This window comes from Hemicordylus capensis, chromosome 3, assembly GCF_027244095.1.
Source record: "Hemicordylus capensis ecotype Gifberg chromosome 3, rHemCap1.1.pri, whole genome shotgun sequence".
In the NCBI taxonomy this organism is placed as follows: Eukaryota; Metazoa; Chordata; class Lepidosauria; order Squamata; family Cordylidae; genus Hemicordylus; species Hemicordylus capensis.
In genome coordinates this window covers 311495171-311520645 of record NC_069659.1, presented here as the reverse complement: position 1 = coordinate 311520645, position 25475 = coordinate 311495171, and the positions used below count along the sequence as shown (strand labels likewise).

The 25475-nt window shown below is 42.7% G+C and overlaps 1 protein-coding gene across 2 annotated transcripts in view; it reads right to left on the bottom strand.

Annotated features, from left to right (window-relative positions):
- Positions 1-25475, bottom strand: part of COL4A3 (collagen type IV alpha 3 chain) — a 131145-nt gene that overhangs the window by 77048 nt on the left and 28622 nt on the right. For both annotated transcript variants that reach the window (XR_008318988.1, XM_053306706.1), the window contains exons 2-18: positions 15717-15773; positions 14576-14665; positions 13577-13621; positions 13385-13429; positions 13091-13153; positions 12249-12302; positions 11842-11868; positions 10750-10827; positions 8654-8716; positions 7366-7401; positions 7235-7276; positions 6219-6296; positions 5541-5603; positions 3674-3730; positions 3322-3366; positions 2752-2805; positions 1229-1270 (exon numbers count right to left, since the gene is read on the bottom strand). Coding sequence is in view for 1 of the 2 variants with exons in the window: in XM_053306706.1 (XP_053162681.1) it covers positions 1229-1270; positions 2752-2805; positions 3322-3366; positions 3674-3730; positions 5541-5603; positions 6219-6296; positions 7235-7276; positions 7366-7401; positions 8654-8716; positions 10750-10827; positions 11842-11868; positions 12249-12302; positions 13091-13153; positions 13385-13429; positions 13577-13621; positions 14576-14665; positions 15717-15773 (939 nt within the window). In the remaining variant the exon portion in view is untranslated. The remainder of the gene's footprint in view (positions 1-1228; positions 1271-2751; positions 2806-3321; positions 3367-3673; positions 3731-5540; positions 5604-6218; positions 6297-7234; positions 7277-7365; positions 7402-8653; positions 8717-10749; positions 10828-11841; positions 11869-12248; positions 12303-13090; positions 13154-13384; positions 13430-13576; positions 13622-14575; positions 14666-15716; positions 15774-25475) is intronic.

Genomic DNA, 25475 nt, shown 5'->3' with positions numbered 1-25475 from the left:
CAAAAGGACCACTGAGTTATTTTATCCATAATCATTTTGCAGTATTAGAATTTACTTTATCTATGAACCATATGTAGCCTGAGCCACTTCGCAGCAACTGGAAGAGGATGAGGATTCTTGGGCTGTGAGTGAGTTGAACACTGGATCCTATGCTTCACTGCATTCTGCACAGCAGTATAGGATCAGACTCCTAGAAAAGCTAATTAAGACTACTCTTAAACACCATGTGTCTGTATGCCTTTGAGGATTTAATTGTGAGAGTATGATTTACTCTAGTTAATTTGATTCTTAAATGAACTGTAATTCTAATGATTTTGTCATTTCCCCCACAAAGACTTTTGCGTACAATCACTGGCGTTTAGGGGCCAAAGGTTCTAGAGACCTACAAATGTCACCAGGTGTCATAACCAGTGTCAGCAGCAGAGGTCCTGTATTCAGGGTCTGATGCTGCACCTAAGCTTGGCAGCTACAGTAGGAGCCCCTGATACCTGAGGCCCCTGAACCAGGAACCCCTGGCCTCTGAATACCCAAAGAGCTGGGCTCCTCCATGTCAGGACCCTCATGCTCTTCAGTTCCTGCTCACCAGGTGGAAACTGATGCAGAAGTGACAGAGTGCTCAACTCCTGACCCATAGGCTGCCCCTTTAAGACTCTCAACTACTCAGCCATGTAGGGAGGACGAGCCTGGGACGAGTCTCAGGAGGGATAAAGGGCTCATGGAACTGAGATTCAGTGGGAATGAGTTCTCTCTGTGTCTATTTTCCCTGTGCTCTCAGCAGGATCCTGAAATACCTGTTGCTGGCCCTTGTCTTTTGATGTGAATTATCCCTGCCCATCCTTTCCATCTGCTCCAGATTGCTTGCTGATCTTGTATCTTCCCAATCTACCTGTTGGGACTGAATGCCCAAGCTGAATTTCAGCTCACTGAAATTTATTTTGTAAGAAGCTGAATGGGGGTCATTGTTAGCCCCTTGAAGAGAACATCTCTCTAGAACAAGGGTGGGCAAACCTGACCCTCCAGCTATTGTTGAACTACAACTCTCATCATCCCCAGCCACAATAAATTGTGGCTGGGGGTGATGAGGGTTGTAGTTCAACAACAGCTGGAGGGCTAATTTTGCTCACCCCTGCTCTAGAAGTTGGTGTCTGTCATTGATCAGCATTTTATTCCACATATAGTCTAAAATTACAAAATAATATATATTAAGGAAATATAATTTTGCACTTACTGGACCCTGATTTCCTTGACGTCCAGCTTCACCTTTCTCGCCCTGTATTAGAAAACACAAACAGTTCATGAAAAAACAAATATGACAAACACTGAACTTGCTCAAAACTAACAAAATTTTGAAGGCTATCAATATTTTTGGATGTAAATATTTTTGGATGGTCATTTGGACTTCCTGTTAAATACTGTAAGAGATATATCTAAAAGTTTAATTGAAAATAATTTTACTTTAAATATTTCATCAAATTTATTCTGAATTAACTGTAAGAATATTAATCGAATAGTGGTTTTAAATAGGCGTTACAAAATATTTATGACAATTAATAATGAACTTTGATATATTAATACTATATAATAGCTTTTTTAAAAAAAAGCTATTTCACCTGCAGGAAATAGCAAGAATACTAGTTGACACATATGTTTAATTATATCTATATGCATAATATCTTAGCCACATTGTTAAATTTTCATATATAATATCTTCACATAGATTCCCACAGTTTGTTAAAGAATGAAGAATTTAAGATTTATTTATTTTTAAATGGTGGCTATTCATGTGCAAATAGCCTCTGTGAGGCCCTGGGCCATGCCAGGTCTCACAGAGGCCATTTGCGCATGCACTGTGGCAGGCAAAATGGCCGCTGCGCCGGTATATGTAGGTCCGAATGGGCCAGAAAATGCAGCCGAACGGGCCGTGGCGGTCATTACTGAGGCTGGTGGGGGGAGGGGAGCCTTCACAGACCCCCCCCTCGCCTTTAGGAAGCCCCTGCAAAGGGGCTAGAGGTAAAGAATTTTTTTTTTAATTAAAAAAAATATTTGCAACCCCCCCGGACCGAACCGAACTGGGGGCGGGGGGTTCGAAGGGGGGCCGGACCAAACTGGTCCGGTCAGGTTCGAGTGAAATCTGTACTCAAACTGAACCGGGCCAGCCGATTCCATGCACACCCCTATTTCCCATAGTCTGGGAAACCCACCAGCAGGGATTTGAACCAGCAACCTCTTGCTCCCTAGGCAAGTTACTTCCCCTTAGCACCATTAGGTGGTATAGGAATCCATCTACAGTCCATAGAAAAAGCTCTTGTGTAAGGTAAATTACAGCCACAGCTCAGATTAGCATCAAATGACATTCTCACTTGTAAGCAACCACTATGGTCCAATAGTAGTTGCCTAGGAAGCTCTTCCTACAGCTTTCCTGAGTTCAGTTCTTACCCCTATCTAGACCCTTTCCTCTGCTGTGTCCTTTGTACCATCTTTGTTCTTGTCTCCGACAGCCTTTGATCAGCCTTCCACAATGGAACGGCCTTTCTAGCTTGACCATGCTATTTCTTATAATGACCGACAAGGTCTTATAAGGTCACCAGTGAGTTTTATGGCCGAGTGAGGATATGAACATGGATTACTCTAGTCCTTGCTCCACAGTACAATACTTTATAGTGTACTGAACTGAACTTGCTCTCCCTGGTTGATGAAGAAAGCAAAATATAAAAGACAAGCAATGTATTATGAAAAGAAGAGGGTTTTTACCTTAGGTCCTACTTTTCCAAGCAATCCTTGGAAACCCTTTTCACCTTTTCCACCCTGCAAGAACATAAGTGGTATTAGAGTGAATGTAACACTAACACAATACATAATGTATAAATTTGAAGTAGTTGGATAGTTGCATACCATCTAGTGATTCTGATTTGCCTGGTGCATGGAGTAATGTAAAGAAATAATGAGCACCTGGTACCAGTTTTCGTGTGGATCAGCTTCCATGCCAAAAGCAATATGGGGATTTATGCCTTTGTGTTGCTTCTAATCTGGCCAGTACCTGTCCTCCATGAACATACCCACTCACCCACCCACCCCCGGCAACTGATGTATCATTACAGGGGTGCTGGGAACAGTTTATGCCTTGCCCTAGTCCATTCTCCATCCTGTTACACTCCTCATGTTACTATATTTCTGTACTGATCCACCCTCCAATAGTGCTGGAGAATGACACAGAGTTACCACCACTTTCTTTTGCCAGTAGCCTATGGCCTTCTTGAACTGTTATGACCACTACTGCACATCTCACTTATGACACAAAGCATTTTAATTTTTTAAAATTACCTGTAAGCCAAGTGGACCAGGAATACCATCCTTTCCAGGCTTACCCTAATAAAAGTGAAACCAAAAGGAAAAGAGTGACCTGAATACTACTATTGAAGACAATAGGGGAAAAAACAATGTATATAGTTATTCTAGTGTACAGTTTATGATTGTAATAAAGCATCAATTAACAAAGATCCAACTAGGCTCTAGTTTGAACATCTAGACAACTGCAGTATGGATTTGCTAATCACAGAAGTATTTTCGTGCTATACACGTAACCTTAAATCGGCATTTTCCAGGACCCAATGAAACTTCCAGTACTGAATGGTTTCAAGAAAAGACTTGTCAGTCACACAAAATAGTAACTCACCTGAGGACCTTGCTCTCCTGGGTCTCCTTTTGCATTTTGAGAATCACCAGGTAAACCCTAAAACAAAGATCCACCCAGCCACAACATATATTTTAGATTCATGTTACTACACTGAATATACAGCTTGCATCATTTTATAGCAACATAAAGATGCTATAAAGAGGACATGGCAGTGGACAGTGAACAGCCTTACCCATGACTCCTGACATTTATTTATTTATTTATTTATATTTATTTAACATATTCTTATACCGCCCAAAGCTTACGTCTCTGGGCGGTTTACAAGATAAAAACACATTAAAACATTAGTTAAAAACAAAAACAAGAAATTTAAAACACAACAATTTAAAATTTTTAAAACAATATTCTAAAACAACATTAAAAACAATCAAAACAATATCAGTTAAAAGCCTGGGTGAACAGATGAGTCTTTAAAGACTTTTTAAAAATTGTCAGAGATGGAGAGGCTCTTATTTCACTAGGGAGTACATTCCAAAGCCTCAGGGCAGCAATGGAGAAGGTGCTTCCCTTAGTGGCCACCAGACGAGCCGGTGGCAAATGCAGACGGACCTCTCCTGATGATCTCAATAGGTGGTGGGGTTCATAACGAAGAAGACGTTCTCTTAAATACCCAGGGCCCAAGCTGTTTAGGGCTTTATAGGTTATAACTAACACCTTGTATTTTGCCTGGAAACATATCGGCAGCCAGTGTAACTCCTTCAATACAGGAGTAATATGGTCTCTGCTAGATGACCCAGAGATGAACCTGGCTGCTGCATTCTGGACCAACTGTAGTTTCCAGACTACGTACAAGGGCAGCCCCACATAGAGCTCATTACAGTAATCCAGTCTGGAGGTAACCAGCAGATGTACCACTGTTTTGAGGTCATCTGTCTCAAGAAATGGACGCAGATGGCGTATCAGCCAAAGCTGATAGAAGGCACTTCTGGCCACTGCCTCAACCTGGGACACCAGGGAGAGACTTGGGTCCAGAAGCACCCCCAGACTGCGTACCTGTTCCTTCTGTAGAAGTGTGACCCCATCCAGATCAAAATCGTCTCCCAAGTTTCAACCCCACACAATGAGTACCTCAGTGTTATCTGGATTCATTCTCAGTTTGTTATCCTTCCAGACAGGCATTTAGGGAGGTTATGTCCTCTCCTGATGATGCTGACGTGGAGAAATAGATGTGGGTGTCATCAGCATACTGATAACACCCTGCACCAAATCTCCTGATGCTCTCTCCCAGTGGTTTCTTGTAGATGTGAAACAACATCGGAGACAATACAGAGCCCTGAGGGACACCATACAAAAGCTCAGATTTTGAAGAACAACAGTCTCCAAGGGACACCATCTGGAATCTGCCAGAGAGGTAGGAGCGGAACCACTGCAGAACAGTGCCTCTCACTCCCAACCCCCTCAGACGTTCCAGAAGGATACTATGGTTGATAGTATCAAAAGCCGCTGAGAGGTCCAAAAGGACCAACCAAGTCACACTTCCTCTTTCATGACATGGCAATAAAGAGAAGGGCCAGGAATTAGGCTGTTATGCCCTCCTGCCAGCTTGCTTTAAAAGTGATGCTAGAGGTAAGGCAGGATTATTTTGCCACATGGTTCCAATGAAGGAGTAGCTTTTCTCAGGGATTGTTTTTCTAATAAAATTCCTCCCACAAGCAGCCTTTCCATCTGCATGGGAACATACATGGACCTTCAATTTGAGGTCATTTAAGCAAAATTATTTGTATATCAATTACAGAAGTAATTGTAATGCCAGCAATTCTCCAATATGTGCTCTTAAAGGTATGAGACAAATTAGAAGAATATTTCTATATGCAGAGCTTCTAGACTTTGCTTTAGTACCACTTACTGGCTCTCCCGGTGGTCCAGAAAATCCTGGAGATCCCATATCACCTTTATCTCCTTTTATTTCCTGTCACAAAGAAATTAAAAGTAAAGTCATATTTGTTCAATAAATCCAATAAAGAATTCTGTATTTAAAAAACGGAACAACAGAAACAATCCAAACACCAACTCAATGTTTGCTAATATGGGTTCCATGGGTGTGAGGCACAGTTATGCCATACACATAATATAATCTCAGCACCATTTTGGGAGTGGCCAATTCACCATAAAAACGGTTATTTTGCAATCCCTGTTGGATCAGCATGTGGACTGCTGACTGAAAAACACACTCAAAAATTGCATGGCCAATGGAGGCAGTTTTCCAACTGCCAGATCTGCCGAACTGCTGTTCGTATTCAAAGGAATTTAAAATGGAGTTGAGGGGTGCTCGGGCCAATTGCTACTAATCCCAGAATCTTCATCAAAGCTAGGAGCGGTATCAATGCTGGGCTATTTGACGCCATACTATTCCTGATGTTCAAGGTATGCAGTGCTGCAGAAGCCTTGCTTCTAGTTCCTGTTGTGCTCTGCAGGAGCATGGGTGGCTGAATACACAGAATCCATAGTGATTGTATTCTATGGAACAAAACTATCATTTAATATAACTGTTTAATATTGGTTGTTAAACATGTTATACTACTACCGTTGTGTTATCAGCTCCAGTCAGTGTTACAATAACTGTTCCTGGTGGTCCGGGGGGCCCCATTAGTCCATTGTCACCCTGTCATCAAAAAGAAAAAGCATAGAAGTTATTAAGCAGTACTATAATATTTAATTGCAGGTGCTAGGATAATATATTTTATTTAAAACATTTTTATCCTGCTTTTCAACCAAAAGGTCTCCAGCTTACAAAATTAGGATGCATCATATATTTTTTTAAAAAATAGCAATAAAATACTTCCAATTAATGTATAATGAAACAGAGACCATTAAACAAAGTACAATGAAGTTTATAACTCACAATTAAATGTCTGGAGGAGAAAAAAGCAAAGTTTTAACCATATGACTAAATGCTAATGCTGGCACCTGGTGAGTGTTTCTAAGAATGGAGAGCCATAGCTAGGAAACCATCATAAAAGAGGCCTTCTGTATATCAGTAATTTTATTTATTTAATTTTATTTTATTTATTAATATAGTGCCTTTTTGGTCAAGGCCTATCAAAGTTCTTTACATAGAATTAAAAAAAATCAGTAATCTGCCTAAGGCTCTGCTGGTTCTTAAAGTTGCAGAAAGCCCAATGTAAATAATCCCCAAGAAAATGGCTACCAAAAAGAACCTGGCAGCAAATGACAGAATGCGGGGAGAAGGGCATCTTCTTTGGGCCACAAATGTAAAGGAGGCTCCTTGTTGCCATCTCTTCTTCTCCACAGCAGCATCCAGTAGAACAAGGGATGGCAGGACAAGATGGTATTAGTCCTATCAGAACCCAGATGATTTGGGGGCTGCTGCTGTAGAAGGTCCAGTATAAATAGCCCCCAGGAAAACTGGGAGCACAAGAAAGATGGTTACAGGCTCCTAACCTAAATGTGCAATAGAACAGGCATGATGTTCTATTTATTTCTACCTGGCAGAAATAATTTCAGGAGATGTGGTTTGTAGCAAAGCAAAAAGAGATAAAATGAGAGAGAGGGAGGGAGAGGGAGGGAGAGTGTTGTTACCTTTATTCCTTTGGCTCCGATTATTTTAACACCCATGAGACCCTGCAAAAGAAAAATTTAAGCACACATAAATGACAGAATGAATAAATGATGCTAGAGGCACTTCATTCATATCACAAATCTGAAAATACCTTGGGCCCCGCAGGTCCTGGTCTTCCTTGTGCTCCCTGGAAGAAAAAGCACAGATTAAAAACATTAAATCTTTTTCCTGAAATATATTATGGATGCCACATCAGTTGTACTACCATATTCTGTTGGCTACTCTGTTCTGTTTGCAGAACCAGAAAGACAGGAAGTGCTGAAGTGCCTAAAATGTAAAATTTTCTATGGATACAGGAAATATCATTTTCAGATGTAAAACTGCACATGGACATAAATTTGAAAATACAGCCACTGATAATAATTTTTTAAAAATTCAAAAGTAAAGAGTATTTTTATGCAAGTTACATAATTCAAACAACTGGATTGTTCAGAGAACCAGAGCTGCAGCAGTAGTTATATGACAATGTTCACATATACATGTATAGGCACTGATAATGCCTACAGGAGCATTTTTATACCAGGACCTGGGGTTTGATTTAAAAATGAAACAGAAAAGCCTGATCCTACTATCAAGTGACTTCTATTATCATGACTACCGTAACATCCGAACTCTGATTCTTCTCCATGAGGCAATCCTGGTGTTTCTACCAAACAATTACTGATTAAAGCCAATGCCAAGTTTTGGTGGACTCTGTAGTTTCATGGGGCATCTAAGAGTTTAACAGTGCTGATGGAAATGAAAATGGCCCTTCTTATTCAGTCTTTTGGCTAATGAGCTGTCTTCTGCTCTTTTTAATTTTTTAGCAGCATTTGTTTTGTTTTTATGTTATTTTTATTGAATGTTATTGTTATTCTCTTTTAACTACTCTGGGGTCTTAGGACAAAGGGCGATGAGTTGCTGTGCTTGCTATATTTGGGCTGGGTCCTATAGCTGTGGAATGGCATGAGATGTGGCTGTTTGCCTGTGCTGGAATACCTACAGTAGCAATAGCAATAGCAATAGCACTTACATTTATATACCGCTCTATAGCCGAAGCTCTCTAAGCGGTTTACAATGATTTAGCATATTGCCCCCCAACATTCTGGGTACTCATTTTACCGACCTCGGAAGGATGGAAGGCTGAGTCAACCTTGAGCCCCTGGTCAGGATAGAACTTGTAACCTTCTGGTTACAGGGCAGCAGTTTTACCACTGCACCACCAGGGGCTCCTCCACAGTATGTGCTATTTTATTTACTCCAGCTTCAGAACACTGTAGCTTGCTCTCCCAGGGAGTTCAGGCAATCTCCCATTAGGTTTCAATACTATTGGGACATGTAATGGTTCTTTGAATAATCCCTATTTGTAATCAACAGAAGAATTCAGATTTTCTACTTACTGGGAATCCAGGAGGGCCTTCAGGTCCCATCTGCCCTGGTAATCCTTGAGGTCCTGGCATACCCTTTACGTCAAAGCAAGACATGTAACTAATTATCCCAGCCTTATTTTTATTCTTATCAATTTTTATTCTTATCTTATCTTTATTTTTATTCTTATCAACAAGTCTCTTCTTTGCTTAAGTATGAAGAGTAATTTGCTCCTTTTGTTATATCTCTATATTGAAAAGCCTTAGGACATAAGTCGCACATCCCGAGGTATTTGGCACATCTTGTGAGAGTTGTCCAGAAGAGAGAGAAGGCATCGAGTAGGGCTGAGCAGCGGACTGAGGGATAGCTGCTGAGGAGGAGGAGGGAGGGCCAAGGATAACCATGCCGCTGAAACCCCTAGGTCTCGCTTCGAACTGCACAGTCATGAGTTGAGCTAACACAACAGAGGGCCCCTCGCTTGTGTGGGCCCCTCAACCCTTCATGGTAAAAACCAGAACAGAATCTATGCAACAGCCCCCCCTTCCCTATGAAAGGAGATTTTGATGCTCCATGTGTCAGAGCCTGGCCATGTGCAGGGACAGGATGGGGGGGACATCAGGTGCATTATGGACAGATCATTAAACCCATTCAAAACTCCTGGGTTCGGTCCAGCGTTGCACCTTATGCAGATCCACCAGCGTGGGGAATTGCAAGAGAGCGGAGCCACGATTTCCAGCGACTATGGGAAAGTGGGGTCGCCGTTTGGGGGCACAAGCAAGGGTGCACATGCCCACATAGTTGGACAGGCTGGCAGGGAGCACACTTTGACACCTACTTGGCAGCAGATGCCAAGACCCGTCCCTGCGGCTTTCCTCCATACAGCAACCTGGCTCAGTGTAGAGCCCTAATAGATATAGAGCCCTAATGGCCTTTTACTCTCATGAGAAAGCAGTCTGTGGGAGAAGGGGATGTTTTGTCAGCACACATTATTAGAGTTCTTGCTCAGCAATTCTCTCTCCTCCCCTCTGATGGTTCTTCTCATGAGTTGTTAGGGGATGTCCCCATGGCCTGGCACTCTCCTGAGTTAGGGTAGTCCACTTCGGGTTAGCATCCATTATCTTCACGTATGTTGAATTGATCCTTTGACTTGAGCACTGCTGACCCTGGTGACCAGCCCTTCTCATAAGGAAGCCTAGGGACCGCAAACCTCCAAAGGGGAAGGGGCTGGGCCCCACTTCCCCAACCTTTCTATAAAGAAAAATAACTTGGCCACTTAAGAACCCCTGGTTGGGACTGCCTTTTAAACCCGACCCTGGGCACCCACCCCCAGCCATTTGTTCCCATCTTGGTGCTGTGATGGGGTGCCTTGCTTATGTTGCCACCCGGAGTGCTTGTTCTTGTGAACATACATCATTGCCACTTCCTTCTCGGGGAGCAAAGCTTTTAGTGCCTGACCTGTCATCCCATCCCCTTTCCCTCCTGCTTAGCAGGTACGGGGAGTAAAGGCCAGAATGGGAAGAGGGAATGCACATGTGTGACTGTGCTGTTTGAGAGGCTGACAAGTCTGAGGTGGGACATGGTGGTGTCCCTGTTGCTGGGCAACTCCATAGCTAGATAGGTGACAGGAAAGGTGGGGCTGGTGTTTGGAGAGGTGGCCAAAGAGAATTTCTGCAGTCATGGAGTGGCCACGATCCCGGGTGCATCTGCGCCACCTCCTCTATGATTGTGGTATGAAAATTGGTACAAAACCACAGTCATGGCTATGTCTAGAATCAGACGTAATGCTCTGGTGGCCAAATTGGAAGTCTCAGCAACGAACCTTGATGCAAACTGAAGGTTCAGTTTGGAGTTTGGCAAGGCAAACTGGAGGTCGCTATTGCTGTGAAACCACGGTTCCAACCTCTGCCATGTTTTAAGTCCAGTTTCATGTTTTTCTGAGTTTGGCCCATGCTGCAATAGGTCAGTTGTTCCATAATACGCAAACTGCTCAAGAGCTTCATAGGGGCAAATCTCTGTCTCATAAACTCAACTAGCCACACATAACTGCAAATTCTATGGTTTGCAATACCATTAACATCAATATATATCTCAAGTACAATTCTTCAGAATACATTAATTTTGGGCTTACCTGAGATCCAGGCATTCCTGGCAATCCAGGATCACCTTGGGCACTATAACCCCTGTTGTATCCACTTGCAGAACATCCCTGGAGAGAAACTTAGTACACTGAATATTTATAGTGATGCTGCTAGATCTTGCATTTTTTCATTTTGTAATATAAATCTATGCAGTTCATTAATCTCATTTGCAATACAAACTTGTACTGTTCATTACTTTTACTGTTCATTAATCCTATTTGCATAATGAGGCTTGGAATTCGTATTTGTTCATTATTAAAGCACAATCAGCTGCATCTTTGTAATTTGTGTGGCTGAGCAGAGAAAACATCGGCACTGAGTAAAGAAAACATTGGAGCTTATTGCTCTATCAGGCATGCCCCCCCCTTGGACTGCTATTCACTTGTCAAGACCTCAACATAAGAGGGCAAAGAGTTTGGCTACCACTTGGATCCACTTCATTCTGGTAAGCTGCATCCCTTGGCTAGACCCTCCAGGGGTCCTAGTGATGTGGTGCCTACTGCTAAAAAGACTGTGCCCAACCCCGATTTGTGACTTGATTGGCCTCCTGCCCTCTTTTTCATTGTCCCAGCAACCAGCTCTGCTGCATCAGATCCCTATTGTGTGCCAGAGAGTCATCTCATTCTGTTGGTGGCCACTCCTGAGCAGGATCAATGCACCCATCAACTAGCTCTCTTCCTTGCAGAGTGCCAGGAGCGTCAGCAGTAACTTTACTTGGTAGGGTCTGCGTGAGACTGCTTCGAAAGCCCAGAAAATAGAAATGTTTCCTACTGAGTTTATCCACTTTAAAATCAGAAAAGTTCTCCCATTTTCAAATTCCCACACCAGAATTTCAGCCATCATTAGTTATTATATACAGTGTTAGCCTATCTGTTGGAAACATTGGTTCATGCTGAACAAGGATGCTGGTCTCCCAGACATTATCAAAATAAATGCAGCAATCAGGATATATTACGATATGAAGTTTTCATGGTCACCAGAGGATATGAGAAAATGTCTTGCAATAGCAAAGAGACACAACTGCATTTTGCATGTTCACTAGGCTGCATGTTCACAAGGGTTCACTTGTTTTACAGACTTACTTTTTCTCCTTTCATGCCTTCAGGACCCTAAGTAGAGAAAAATAAAATAACATGTTATAAATGTATCAGATCCAATCTCAGACACTGACCAAAGCAACTGCTAAAAAGGAGGCTTGTGTGTCAAGGAAAGTGTTCAGAATTACTAAGTACCACTGCTTTCAGAGACAGATGGAAATTGCAAAAGCCTTGTCAAGGGGCAAGATAAGGACCAATATCCAATTAATTTTACTCTCATGAATTATATTATCCAAAATAATAATCTTTTGACAGTTTGAAACATATTTCCCTGCCTCTTCCCATTTCTTCCAGTCCATGTTGTACTCCTTAATTTTTGTGAAATACCTTGAACCTCTGGAATGAGAGGCTCCTTACAAGACCACATTTGATCACCATAAACTGACACTTACTGGGAATCCTGGTAGTCCTCCTTGCCCTGGGAGCCCTGGAAATCCCTGCTCACCCTGGAAAGGAAAGATATAGTGAAGGAAAGGCTAGGGATGTTCAAACAGGTTCGAATCCGAACAAGTTCATAGTCAAACTGGCTTGGTTCAACGGCTCAGTGTTGAGCCGAAACCTCCACCACCACCACCACCACACACACACACACACACACAGAGGTTTGCCTCGACATTGGACCGACCCCCCCCGCCCATTTTTGAATCGATAGTTTTTTGTACATGACCCAGGCCATGCAGTGGTCCATTGCGCATGTGTGGCAGCTTCCAAAATGGCCACCATGATGGTGGACAGGCCCGGAAAGGGCCGAAGACCGCCCAAACTGGGTGCTTTTTGGCAAAACGGAGGCCAGCAGGGGGAGGGGGAACCTCCATGGGGACACACACACACACAGCCTTGGAGAAGCCCCCATGAAGTGGTAAGTACAAAATAAAAAATAAAAATATATATATTAAAAAAATTTAAAAATATTTTTTTAAAAAATATTTGTGAACCCCGCTGAAACAAACCAAACGGGGGGGGGGGGAGTTCAAGAGGGGGAAAATCAAACTGGCCCCATCCAGTTCAAGGCTGGTTCAGACTTGAACCAAACTGGGCCAGCTGGTTTTGTGCACACCCCTAAGAAAGGCTGACACATTAAGAAAGAGGTAGTGGGCCTCTAGAAATGCTATGCTCTGGGACTCCCCACAGGTACCTTCCCCTTAAAGGCACTAGGGATGGAACCTCACAGGTGATCTTTCAGCATTATATGAACAATACAGGAAGATCACAAATGGTTCTGTTTTATTCCTACCTTTGTCCCATTGCATCCTGGTATACCTGGACGTCCTGGAGGACCAGCATTTCCTGCTTCACCCTAAAAATAGTTACAATACTGCCAAGGTAATTATTAGTGCACATTTAGAATCTAAATAATAGAAGTTTAGCAGTTTGTACAGAACACTGGTTTAGCAAACCTGGGTGGCATTGTACCTGAGCAACAAAATGCTGAAATCAATATATCTTGAAGATATATAAAGGTGGCAGTGATAATGGTTAATATGATAAATGTTCTGGAATTTGTTCAATCTAGTTTGGTTTCACTTACTGGAAGTCCTGGGGGACCTGAATAACCAGGGATTCCTGGCATACCCTAACAATAAGAAGAAACAAAGAAATAAGTCAGGAACTATTTTTTAATAAAACCCAGAGATGGGGTGTTATAAAAACATAATCAATTATATATAGATATAGATATTCTTATCACAGTTATCACTACAGTATTGAAACAAATACCAACCCTTGAACCTTTGGGACCAGGGAAGCCCATTTGCCCAGGAAAACCCTAGGAAGCAAAAGGAAAAAAATTTACAATCATCTTCTTTATATATATTTTTGTTAGGTATACCCGTCGCTAATCCCATGCATGGCAGCTTTTGCGAGAGTTCAAGCAGCTGCCAGATAACAATGGGGACAGGCGGGAGAGAAGAAAATGGTGGCAGCAGCCAGCCAGTGGGAAAACAAAATGGTGGTGAATGGTGGCGGTGGCCGTCCAGTGGGTGGGGGAATAGGGAGGGAGGGTGGATGGGAAGAAAATGACTGGGGTGGGGGAAGTAGTGGCCAGCAGGCAGGCAGGCCGGTGGGCAGGCAGCAGAAGCACTGGGGGGAAACGGCAGAATAGGCTGGCTGGCTGGTGGGTGGGTGGGCAGGTGAAAGCAGAGGCAGAAGAAGATGGGGACGGCAGCTGATACATGCACTTTGTATCAGCACAGAGATTGTCCAGACAGGTAGCCTAGTGAATGCAAATAGCTTAGGCAGGATCTGCCACCATGATTCCATTCCCTGCTTCATGCATGTCCATTGAATGCATCAGTTGTCAAAGCAAGGTTCACGAGGTAATGAACCAAAACCCCTTGCAGTGGAAAACAGTAACCGGGTTTGGCTGTGTGAATGAATCCTATGGTACAATGAGACAATTCAATCTGCAGGATTTAATTTTCATGGCAAATACTAATTTATATAACCAAGTACAACCCAGCCAAAGCTGAGCATTTAACTCACACTTATTGCAATGGGGAAGATAATTACACTCTTAAAATCTCTCATGTTGAAATGAATGAGACTTTGCCTGTGGCTGGATTGTCCTCATATGTACCAGAATGTTTTTTATCTTAAGTGACATTCATTCATTCATTCATCCATCCATCCATCCATCCATCCATCCATCCATTCATTCTCATTCTCTCTCTCTCTCTCTCATGCGCGCACGCGCACACACACACACACACACACAACACACCTTAGGTCCTTGTGGCCCTGGATACCCCTCTGGGCCAAGGAATCCCATCTGACCAGGGGGGCCAGGGAAACCAGGAAAGCCCTTTTCACCCTGTAGAAAACAATTTGCATAAGCCTTTACATGCATCCTTGCTATTTTTGTGACCATAAGTTTTCTTTTCCATGGTTAATAGCAGCTTCATGCACAGTGATTTAAATTAGGGAATTGGCCAAAGAGCCCCCTCCCCCGCCAGCATGTCACATGCTATGGCTATGATCCAATGGCTGCTTTCTGAGAAAGAAAACACTGAAATTTCTAAACATGGAACTCCATCAAATCTAGTGTAGCCCATTGATTTTGTGTTGATTTGTTTTCTACATCAAATTATTCTAGCATCTGCCACTGGAGGGCATACACTGCTGTAAAAACCCAAACTGAAGATAAGCCTTTGAAGATAAGCACCAGCACTTTGAACTGTGCTCAGAAGATCAGGAGACAGTGCAACTATCTAAATCCTAGATATCCCCCAAAACTAGCTCCAGCAACTGTGTTTAGAACTATCTGCAATTCTGAGCAGTTTTCAGGCAGCCCCACAAACCACACATTGCCATGGTAATGACAATATGAGATCCTGAACAGAAGAAACTTCTGTAAATTTCATTCTCCAAAAGTACACATTAATTCTTTGGAAGATAAAACTACAGAGAACTGCGCTGACATGGTTAGAGGCGTAGGACTTGAATTTTGAAGTTTTTCTATCCAAATCCACTGCTGATTTTGATTTTTAAAACCCGCCACCGTAACCTGCCAGCTAAGGTAGAATAAAATAAAATAAGATTTTTTATAGACTAAAAAGCATGACATTAGCTCGTTTTCCTTTCATATCACAAATGTGGTTCAGAAATTAACTCTAAAAAGTGGTTCAGCAACTGGTACAGACACATAAAACCAGTTTAGTCCAAAAGAGAGCTTTAAGCACTTTTGATAATTTCCCATTTGATGATGATGCCCATTCTTTCTCTAATGTAGGATATAGCATACAGATGCACGATTATCAGTCATTGAAATTTTCAGTGTTGATACTGCTGTCCATTAAATATTTCCTGTGTGCCTCAAACGAATTCAGCTTTTTAGATAAAATTATATTAAAGGTATCCCTTACCTTACTGCCTTTTATGCCATCACAAAAGCAGAGGTTTTTGCCATTGCAGATACAGTTCTGAAAAGAAGAAAACATAATCTTTAAAATAAACATGGTTCAGCATTTTTGTCTTGTCTTAAATTAAAACATATTACCTGACATTCTCCACAGCCTTAGGAGGGTGGAGCTAGAGCCTTGCCCTTGCAAGAAATGAGTAGACAAGCTACGCTCAAGGCTAGCTTCACAGTGCAGTGCATGGAGTAGGGCTTAGGAACATAGGAAGCTGCCATATACTGGGGCGATTCTCACGACCAACAAAAATTGGGCTAGGAGAGCCTAGCCCGATTTTTGTTGGTTGTAAGAACCACTGGGCTCGCAGCCGAGTCCGGTGGTTCTTGAGCGGGTAATCTGCTCAAGAACCCCTGCTAAAAAGCAGGTTTGCGGGGCAAGCACTCCAGCAAACCTGCTTTTTAGGCTTCTGAGTAGCCGCGGCACGACTTCGCAGCGTGCCTACTCATGAGTAGACCCCTGGCTGGGAGGCGAAAAACCACCTCCCGGCTTGGGGGTCTCCCCAGTATGCCCTAGGCGCTCGCTCAGGGCATACTGGGGCTTGCAGGGGCCGCGCAGCCCCTGCTCCCCCCACCCCCGCCGGCTCCGTCTCAGAGCCGGCAATCATGTGGGCGGCCGATCCAGCTGCCCAGGGCTCCCTGCCCGCTCGTCTGCGGGGAGAGCGGGCTTAGCCCACTCTCCCCACAGTTCTAACACAAGCGGGTCTCACGGATCATGAGACCCGCCTCACTGAGTCAGACCATTGGTCCATCTAGCTCAGCATTGTCTACACAGACTAGCAGCCACCTCTCCAAGGTTACAGGCAGGAGTCACTCTCAGCCCTATCTTGGAAAAACCAGAGAGGGAACTTGAAACCTCTGCTCTTCCCTGAGCAGCTCCATCCTCTGAGGGGAATATCTTACAGTGCTCACATGTGGCCTCCCATTCAAATGCAACCAGGGTGGACCTTGCTTAGCTAGGGGAACAAGTCATGCTTGCTACCACAGGACCAGCTTGCTGTACAGCCCTCTGGGACATGTTTCTAGAAGTAAACAGGGCCTTTGTGGGGAGGGGAGAGAAGCAAATATTGCATTCCCATCCCCCCTTCTTGCACACTGCAGGGCAAGTTTGGAGCTCTGGCTCCGCCTTTCTAAGGTGTGGAGAATGACAGACACTATCTGTAGTGAAATAGCTGATAAAGTTCTTCCCTACATTTTTGTTCAAGAAGGGTGTCACACCAAACCTGAATTAAAAAACTGATTCAGACAGTTGTTTTTTTTAAAGCAAACCCAAACTGAACCAGAATTTCTTAGTTGGCTGCTTATGATACGTGCTCATATCTGTGTACACTATCCATACTTTGAGACAAAAATTAGGGAATTACTCAACATCGTGGATTGGCAAGAAATATACTCCGTCAAGGTGCCCTAAGCTCCCTTCTCATATGCTGTGAATTTGGTTTGCATTAGACTGTTCTCCCACAGTCCACTGATTAGGTAGCTGGGGTAGCATTGTGTGCATTGGAATTTAACAGCCAAAACATTGGCTTCAGCCTCTAGTGTTATGTACTGTACTGGATGTTGGAACATAGCCTGGGATTTTCATTGGATACACTTTGGGTGGCTTTCAGAGTTTCTTCCTTTCATCTAAGAGTTTTTTCTCATGACACGTACTTCATGCCTTCTGCGGTGGCAATGCCAAGTTCTGATGTATCTAAATAAAATACCAAATATTCAGACCCTATGAGTGATTCACGAAGGTTTTGCTAAATAGACCAGCCAGGAATTTTTGTTCATAACCAGCTCTTAACCTAGAAGTCACCTTATGCTCACAGATTCCTTGGGGGGGGGGGGACATTGATAACTGAAGTTCTTTTATTCCTGACTTCAATCCCAAGCACCATCTAAGTGTATCATTCATCACCGCAAAGACATCTTGAAAATAGATAGTTCTGGAGTGTAGTTAGTCTCTAAGTCTTATACAATTGGCCCAGAAATCTTGTTAGAAGTCAAGACTGGGCTTCACTTATACAGAAAGCAATAATTAGCCTGTTTGCTGTTTGCAAAAGAGGTGGATAAACTCCTTAATAAGGGACAAAAACACTTAACACTGCAGTTCTATGCATGTCAACTCAGAAGTCCCATTAAGTTCAATGCAGCTTATTTACCTGGGAATAAACTGCATTGGACTCCATGCAATTTACAGTGCATAGGATTGTAGCCTAAAAACCAAAAACTCATCCAGGCCATCATTCCTTGAGGATGATTCTAATTTGTAGAAATCATTTCCCTCTCTCTCTTTACTCTTGGAGGAATTAGTTTCAGTCCTGTTTATGAAAGCTTGCTATCAGAGTCCAAATATTTATTTCATATTTTAAACATTAATTAAACATGCTACTCATTCATAAATTGGTGGAGGCCTCTCAGGGCCAGGCAGTTTTGGCTACTACTACTACTACTACTACTACTACTAACTTCTATTACTACTACTATTTATATACCACCCTTCAACCAAAGTTCTCAAAGAAGCAGTCTACATAGAAAAATAAACAACGCATAAATAAGATGGTCACCTGTCCCCAAAGGGCTCACAATCGAAAAAGAAACAAAAGGCAGATACCAGCAACAGCCACTGGAGGGATGCTGTGCTGGGGTTGGATAAGGCCAGTTGCTTCCCCCTTGCTAAATATAAGAGAATCACCACTTTTAAAAGATGTCTCTTTGCTCACTGATTATCTAGACCCATTTCAAACCAGTGGGCTATGGGGTTGAGACTGCCTTGGTCGGCCTGATGGATGATCTCCAACTAGGTATTGACAGAGGGAGTGTGACTGTGCTGATCTGTTTGGATCTCTCAGAGGTTTTTGATACGATCAACCATGGTATCCTTCTGGGTTGCCTGAAGGAGGTGAGTTTGGGTGGCACTGTTTTACAATGGTTCCGTTCCTACCTCTCTGGTAGATTCCAGATGGTGTTGCTTTGAGACTGTTGCTCTGCAAAGCGAGAACCAAAGTATGGAATTCCACAAGGATCCATACTGTCTCTAATGCACTTTTGTATCTATATGAAATAGCTGGGAGAGATCATCAGGAAGTTCAGTGCAGGGTATTATCAATATGCTGATGACACCCAAATCTATTTCTCCATATTGAACTCATCAGGAAATGGCATAACTTCCCTAAATGCCTGCCTGGAGGCGGTAATGAGCTGGATGAGAGATAACAAACTGAAGTTGAATCCAAATAAGACAGAGAAACTGACTGTGGGGGTCGGGACCTGAGATATGGTTTAGATCTGCTGGTTCTAGAGGGGTTGAACTCCCCCTGAAGTATCAAGTACGTAGCTTGGAAGTGCTCCTTGATCCAAAACTCTCTCTGGTTTCTAAGGTTGAGACAGTGGCCAGGAGCACTTCCTATCAGCTTTTGGCTGATACATCAGCTATGCCCATTTCTGGAGGAAATGACCTTAAAACAGTGGTGTTCATGCTGGTCACCCCCAGGCTTGACTACTGTAATGCACTCTATGTGCGGCTGCCTTTGTACATAATCCAGAAACTACAATTGCGGCAGCATGACTGGTCTCTGGAACAACCTGAAGGGACCGTATGGTTTTAAAAGAATTGCACTGGTTGCTGATATGCTTCCGAGTGCTGGTTATCTATATATTTAATTATCTAAGGTCAGAAAGTGGTGGGCAGGCCAGAAACTGGGGGGGGGGGAGAGAAGAAGCCCATCTGCCCAATCACAAGTGGTGGGTGTATGTGTGGAAAACAGCTGCCTGCCATCCAGAAGGGGGGGGAGGGGACGACAAAAAAAGGTGGCGTGCTGGCCAGAGAGGGAAGAAGTTGGCGGTGGGTGGGTGGGCTGGCTGGAGGTGCATATGCTCTGTGCCCGTCCCAGTTGGTTGCCTATAAAGCCCTCAATGGCTTGAGTCCAGGGTACTTAAGAGAGCGCCTACTTTGTCATGAACCCTGTTGCCTATTAAGATCATTTGGAGAAGTCTGGTTACAGACTGTCACCAGCTCATTTGGTGGCAACTTGGGACCAGGCCTTCTCTGTGGCTGTCCATAATAATATGCTTTGGAATATGCTTCCTGTCAAAATAAGAACGTCTCTTTCCACTATTCCCTGAAAGGCGTGCGCACGTGCGCGTGCACAAGTTTTCTGATGTCTGCTCAGTTAATTTTAGATCCCGCTCAGGTTGAATTAGGAAGGCCCCACTCTGACTGCATGTGTGCACACACTGCCTTGATACTGCCACCCAGAACAAAACTCATTCTGCACAGAGATGAAAAAAAAATTAGAGGGACCACTGTTTGCTTTTAGGAAGACTCTCAGCACACCTGTTTTCTCAGGCTTTTAACAGAGATTAATTTTAAACTTTTTAATTGTTTGTTTCCTATGAAGTTGTTGTAACTTTTTATTCTGTGCAATTGTTTTAATTGTTTTTACTCTGTTTTATATTTGTTTTTTAAATTGTTTACATTGCCTAGAGATACACATATCAGGTGGTATATAAATATGATAAATAAATAATTAAACATAAAATCTGAACCATACAAACATGTTTCCAGTAAAAGTTCCATGTTTCCATCGATTCAGTGTGCTCAGCAAAGAAGCAATACTAAGTGGAGAGGCAGTGTTGTGTAGTGGTTGGAGTGTCAATTAGGACTGGGGAGACCTGTTCAAATCCCTGTTCAGCCATGATACTCACTGGGTCACTCTGGGCCAGATACTGATCTCTCAGCCTGAACTACCTCCCAAGGTTGTTGTGAGGAAAACACATAATCATTTATACCACTTGTGGCTCCTTGGAGGAAAAGCTTTATATAGTAAATGTTATAGTCAATAAATAAAAGTTCACAAAAAAGTGGGTTTAACAACCACCACAGGTTTCACTTGCACACCTTCTGCTTTGCTTTTTACAAAATGATAATGACTTTGCTCATTTTTAATGGTCATTTATTCTAATTCAGACACTGTCCAATGACACACAGTGCAATGGGATCAAACTGGAGAGAACAAAAGATGGGATAGAGCATTTGATAGCTTTTCCAAAACCCATTCTAAAATAGAAGTGGCTTCGTTCTTTCAGCAGAAAATCAGAGCTCCATTGAATGACTTTGTTTATTTTATAAAGGCCTATTATCACTGTCCCTGTTACTCTGCCTGTCTTGCTACTGGGCTGAATTAGAACTGTCAGTGAAAGGGCAAAGCTAGCTGACACAGCACAGCACTAGAAGGAGAGGAGGAAATCAGAATGATGACAGTGTAATAGGATGTTTAATTTATTTTAAATTAAAGTTTGCAAGGCTCAGAGTGATGAGATGGGAAAGTTAAATAAGAACTGAATAAGCAGGCCTAGACTGTAGTGGGTCTACAATGCAAAAATTGGTTTCTGAGGCCTTTAAAGATGTTTTCATACTTTGAAATAGGTGGTTTTTAGGACATAATTGTTAGGATGGGAAGTGCAAAAAAGGTTTACTGAAAACGCTGAAATTTCCTTGACCTGTCTCATTGCTATATAAATTGATCATAGTCAAAAGCCAGATAAGGAAACTTTCTTGCAGGTCAACATTTAAAATGTAGATCGAAGACTGAGAGTGGATTAGCCATGGCAACATGTTCCACAGCAATAGCTATGCCAAGAAAGCGAGCCTTGGCAAAGGAGCCAGTCCTGTACCAGAAGCAGTGATGCATTGCCTCAGTATTATGCATCTCTATTGAAGGCTGCTCAACTTTGGCCCTCCAGCTGTTTTTTGACTACAACTCCCATAATCACCAGCCACAGCAGTCAATAGCCAAGGATTATGGGATGTGTAGGCCAACATCTGCAGGAGGGCTGAAGTTGATCAGTCCTGAGATCTCTATCAGGAGTTTACAACAGAAAACATCCATGTTTAGTCTGAGAATACAGTTGGAAATTTCTCGTGAATAAATAAAGCAGCTGATAGAATCCAGAATGAACATGAAATGTGGAAACTTCATCTGCTTATTTGTGAGGAGACTTCTTCATATAACCTAACACAGGGATTCTCAGTGTTGGGTCCCCAGATGTTATTGCACTTCAACTCCCATAATTCCTAGTCCCAGTGGCCTTTGGTTGGAGATTACGGGAGTTGAAGTCCAATAACATCTGGGGACCCAACGTTGAGAATCCCTGACCTAACATGCAGGGAGGTAATATGAGAGAAGGTGCTTTCTAAGGTATGCATTCTCACCCTAAAACAACACAACCACAGTTTGTACAAAGAGATGTACTATTATAACAGCATAATTGTGGATGACTCTGAGTACCAGTTGCAGGGGAGTAACAGCAGGAGAGAGGGTATGCCCTCAACTCCTGCCTGTGGCTTCCAGTGGCATCTGTGCGAAACAGGATGCTGGACTAGATGGGCCTTGGGACTGATCCAGCAGGACTATTCTTATGTTCTTATGTTCTTAATTATTTTACTAGGTTATTGACATAGGGTGCAATTACAGATGACAAGTGTAGGAGCAATGTACTTCCAGTTCATATTGCAGGCATTTGCAAACATCTATATATTTATTTCTCCTAGGCGTACCTGTCGTTAATTCCTATGTGTGGCAGCTTCGCGAGAGTTTGTGAGCAGCTGCAGGATAGGATTAGCAACGGGGAATGGGAGGAAATAGGGATTCCGGCTGGGCCGCCCTGTGGAAACAGGAGGTGGTGGGCCAGCCCAACCCAGCCAGCGGGAGCAGGAGGTGATGGCAGGCCGGGTTGGTTGCCAGGAGGAAAAGGCAGCAGCGGGCTGACCTGGCACGGCTGGTGGGAGTTGGCAGCCGCTAGCGGGAGTGGGTGAGAGGAGGTGGCGGGCCAGTTTTCCGGCCAGCCCACCAGCCAGAAAGCGCGGGGGTGGGGTGGAGAAGAAGCAGGGTGGGGGCAGAGAAACCGTGGGGTGGGGGAGAGAAGTGGGCTGGGGGAGAGGAAGTGGGCTGGCTGGCCGGCTGGATAGAAAGCGTGGGGGTGAGAAGTGGCCGGCCAGCTGGTTGACCAGAAAGCCAGGCATGCCGGGGGGGAGGAAAAAGCAGCGGAGGGTGGGCTGGCCGGAGGTGCAGATGCTCTGTGCCTGGCCCAGCTAGTTATTCCTTATTGTGTGGAGGGTTGATGACCCATGATTGCCTCAGCAGGCCCCACACCACACCACTGCATATGCAATGTATACACCTTGTTATTTAAAATATTTCTATAGTCACCAACATATTTACATTTGCAACAAAAACAATTCTCACAGTGATTTATACAGTGATGAGAAGTTGGTTCCCTGCTATTGAAATGATCTAAACACACAATCTAAACACAAACACACACACATCACACCAATAGCCACTGGAGAGAGACTATGCTGGGCTGAATTGAGACAGTTGTTCTACCCCAATAAATATAAGAGTTACCACTTTAAAAAGGTGCCTCTTTGCCTAGTAAGGAGCTTTTATGGTAGAACGTTGGCACATGGCCTCATGCAAATGAGAATGTAAAATACAAATACTACATGAATTTGTACCTACATGAAGGACAAATTCTACACGAAGCAGCCTGTAACCCCCCTGCATCAAACATGTGGACATGATTCCTGTGGTGGCAGGGCTTCCCACTGCAATCATTATTCTCCACTTCCCCGCATACATTGAACACGACTGAATATATCTAATAGAATACATTAGGACAAGAGACCCGAACTTTTCGGTTGTGGCCTCTTGGCTTTGGAACATCCTCCCAGAAGAGCTTCACCATGGTCCCTCCCCTCAGTATTTTTTTTTAAAAAAACAATTAAAGACACATATTTTTAAAGAGGTTTCTTTTAATATTTTATCCACTGCTTACAATTGGTAGATTTTATAAAAATTAAAAGTTATAAGTAAAAAGCTAAACAGTAAGAACTAAAGCAATCTACCAGTTATAAACAATGGATAAAACATTTTTAAAAGCCTCTCTAAAAAGATGTCTTTTAATTAAAAAAAATATTGAGGGGACACTTTAAAAATAAATAAATTTGCAACTTTTAAAATTTGTAACTCTTAAATGTGGTTCTAGCTTGGTCTTTTGACTTGCTTCATTTTATTAACTTTTTATTGTTTAATATTATATCTGTTTTTATTAATATTGTGAGCCGCCCCAAGCAGTAGTGTACCGGAGGGTCAGGGTATAAATATTTCAAATCAAATCAATCAATAGCCAATGTGGGGCTAATATTAAGAACCAGAGCTAGGAGAGCCATTACAACCATTATACCAGAGCAGTGTAGCGGACAGAGTGTCAGACTAGACCCTAGAAGACCCAAGTTCAAATTCCTACTCAGCCATGACACTTACTGTGTGACCTTAAGCCAGCCTAAACTACCTTGCAGCCTAAACATGAGAAGAAAAGGAAGGACATTTATGCTACCCTGACTCCTTGGAAGAAGAATAAAAATGTAACAAATAAAATGACATTAAGCATTACATACACTGTAACTGTATCAAGTGAAAGCTTTCAGACAGGATAACCTGCTCATTCTACCATGTGATATAAGCCATGTGATATCACCTACCAACAATGTACTTCTACTGCCAGTGCCTACATAGGACAAACAGGTCAGTCCCTGCACAAAGGAGCACAAATCTGAAATTAAAAATGACCACTTTCAGAAACCAGTGAGAGAACATTTTAATCACCCAGGACACTCTGCTGATGGCCTGAGAGCTATTGTTCTTCAAAAAAGGAATTTCAGTGGGAAATGTGTGGAACTACTAAATGAGAATGTATCAGGAAGTTTGATTCTATCAATTCAGGCTTGAATTGAGATAATGGTGTCTCATCACAGTACAGTAGTAATGAATTTACCAAGGCCAGGAATCCTCACATCGTTATAATCACTAATCACTACTGTTCTGAATTGTCACAGTACTTATCTTACATACATATAAACTTTACATAGAATGATGGCCGTATCTTGTTCATTTCATATATGGCTCCACCATTTACAATGATCTTTTCTCTACACACATTGTGTGACATGTGTGCGTACGCATTTCAGCCTATGCTTCAATAAATGTGTGAGTTTTAATGTGCTGTTTTTTCTTTGAAAGAATGTGTCTGTGAGAGAAACAAATATTTTCTGAAGCACTTTTCATGCTTTTGTAAGTGATAAACCTCACTTTCATAACCACTCAGGATAAGAAGGTACTTGAACCAGGCAGCAGACAAAACATTCTCTCTCAGTTATTTATGTCTATGTTAAAGTTTGGTATGCAGATCACGAACCAAATTGTTGATTCAACAAATAAAACTTAGAACATAAAACTGATTATACTTCTAAAGAAATCCATTGCTGGTTTAAAAGGATGAAATTACAAATAAATCACTGGAGCCATATCCACTGTACTGTAGTGGACTAACTAGAACAGGGGTAGGCAACCTTGTAGTTCAACCAGCTGTTGTTGAACTACAACTCCCATCATCCATGGCCACAATGTATTGGGGATAATGGGAGTTGTAGTTCAACAACAATTGGAGAGCTAAGGCTACTTACCCCTGAACTAGAATATTGGACCGAGACTGGAGAGTCCATTTAGCAATGATGATGCTCACTAGAGCTGAAATCCTATGCATGCTTGCCCTGAAGTAAGTTCCATCAAAAAAGAGTGGGACTTCTTTGCTCTGCACATTATCTTGGATGAGTCAATATAGCCTTGTTCATGCATTTTTCTACTTGTGGACAATGTGCATGAGA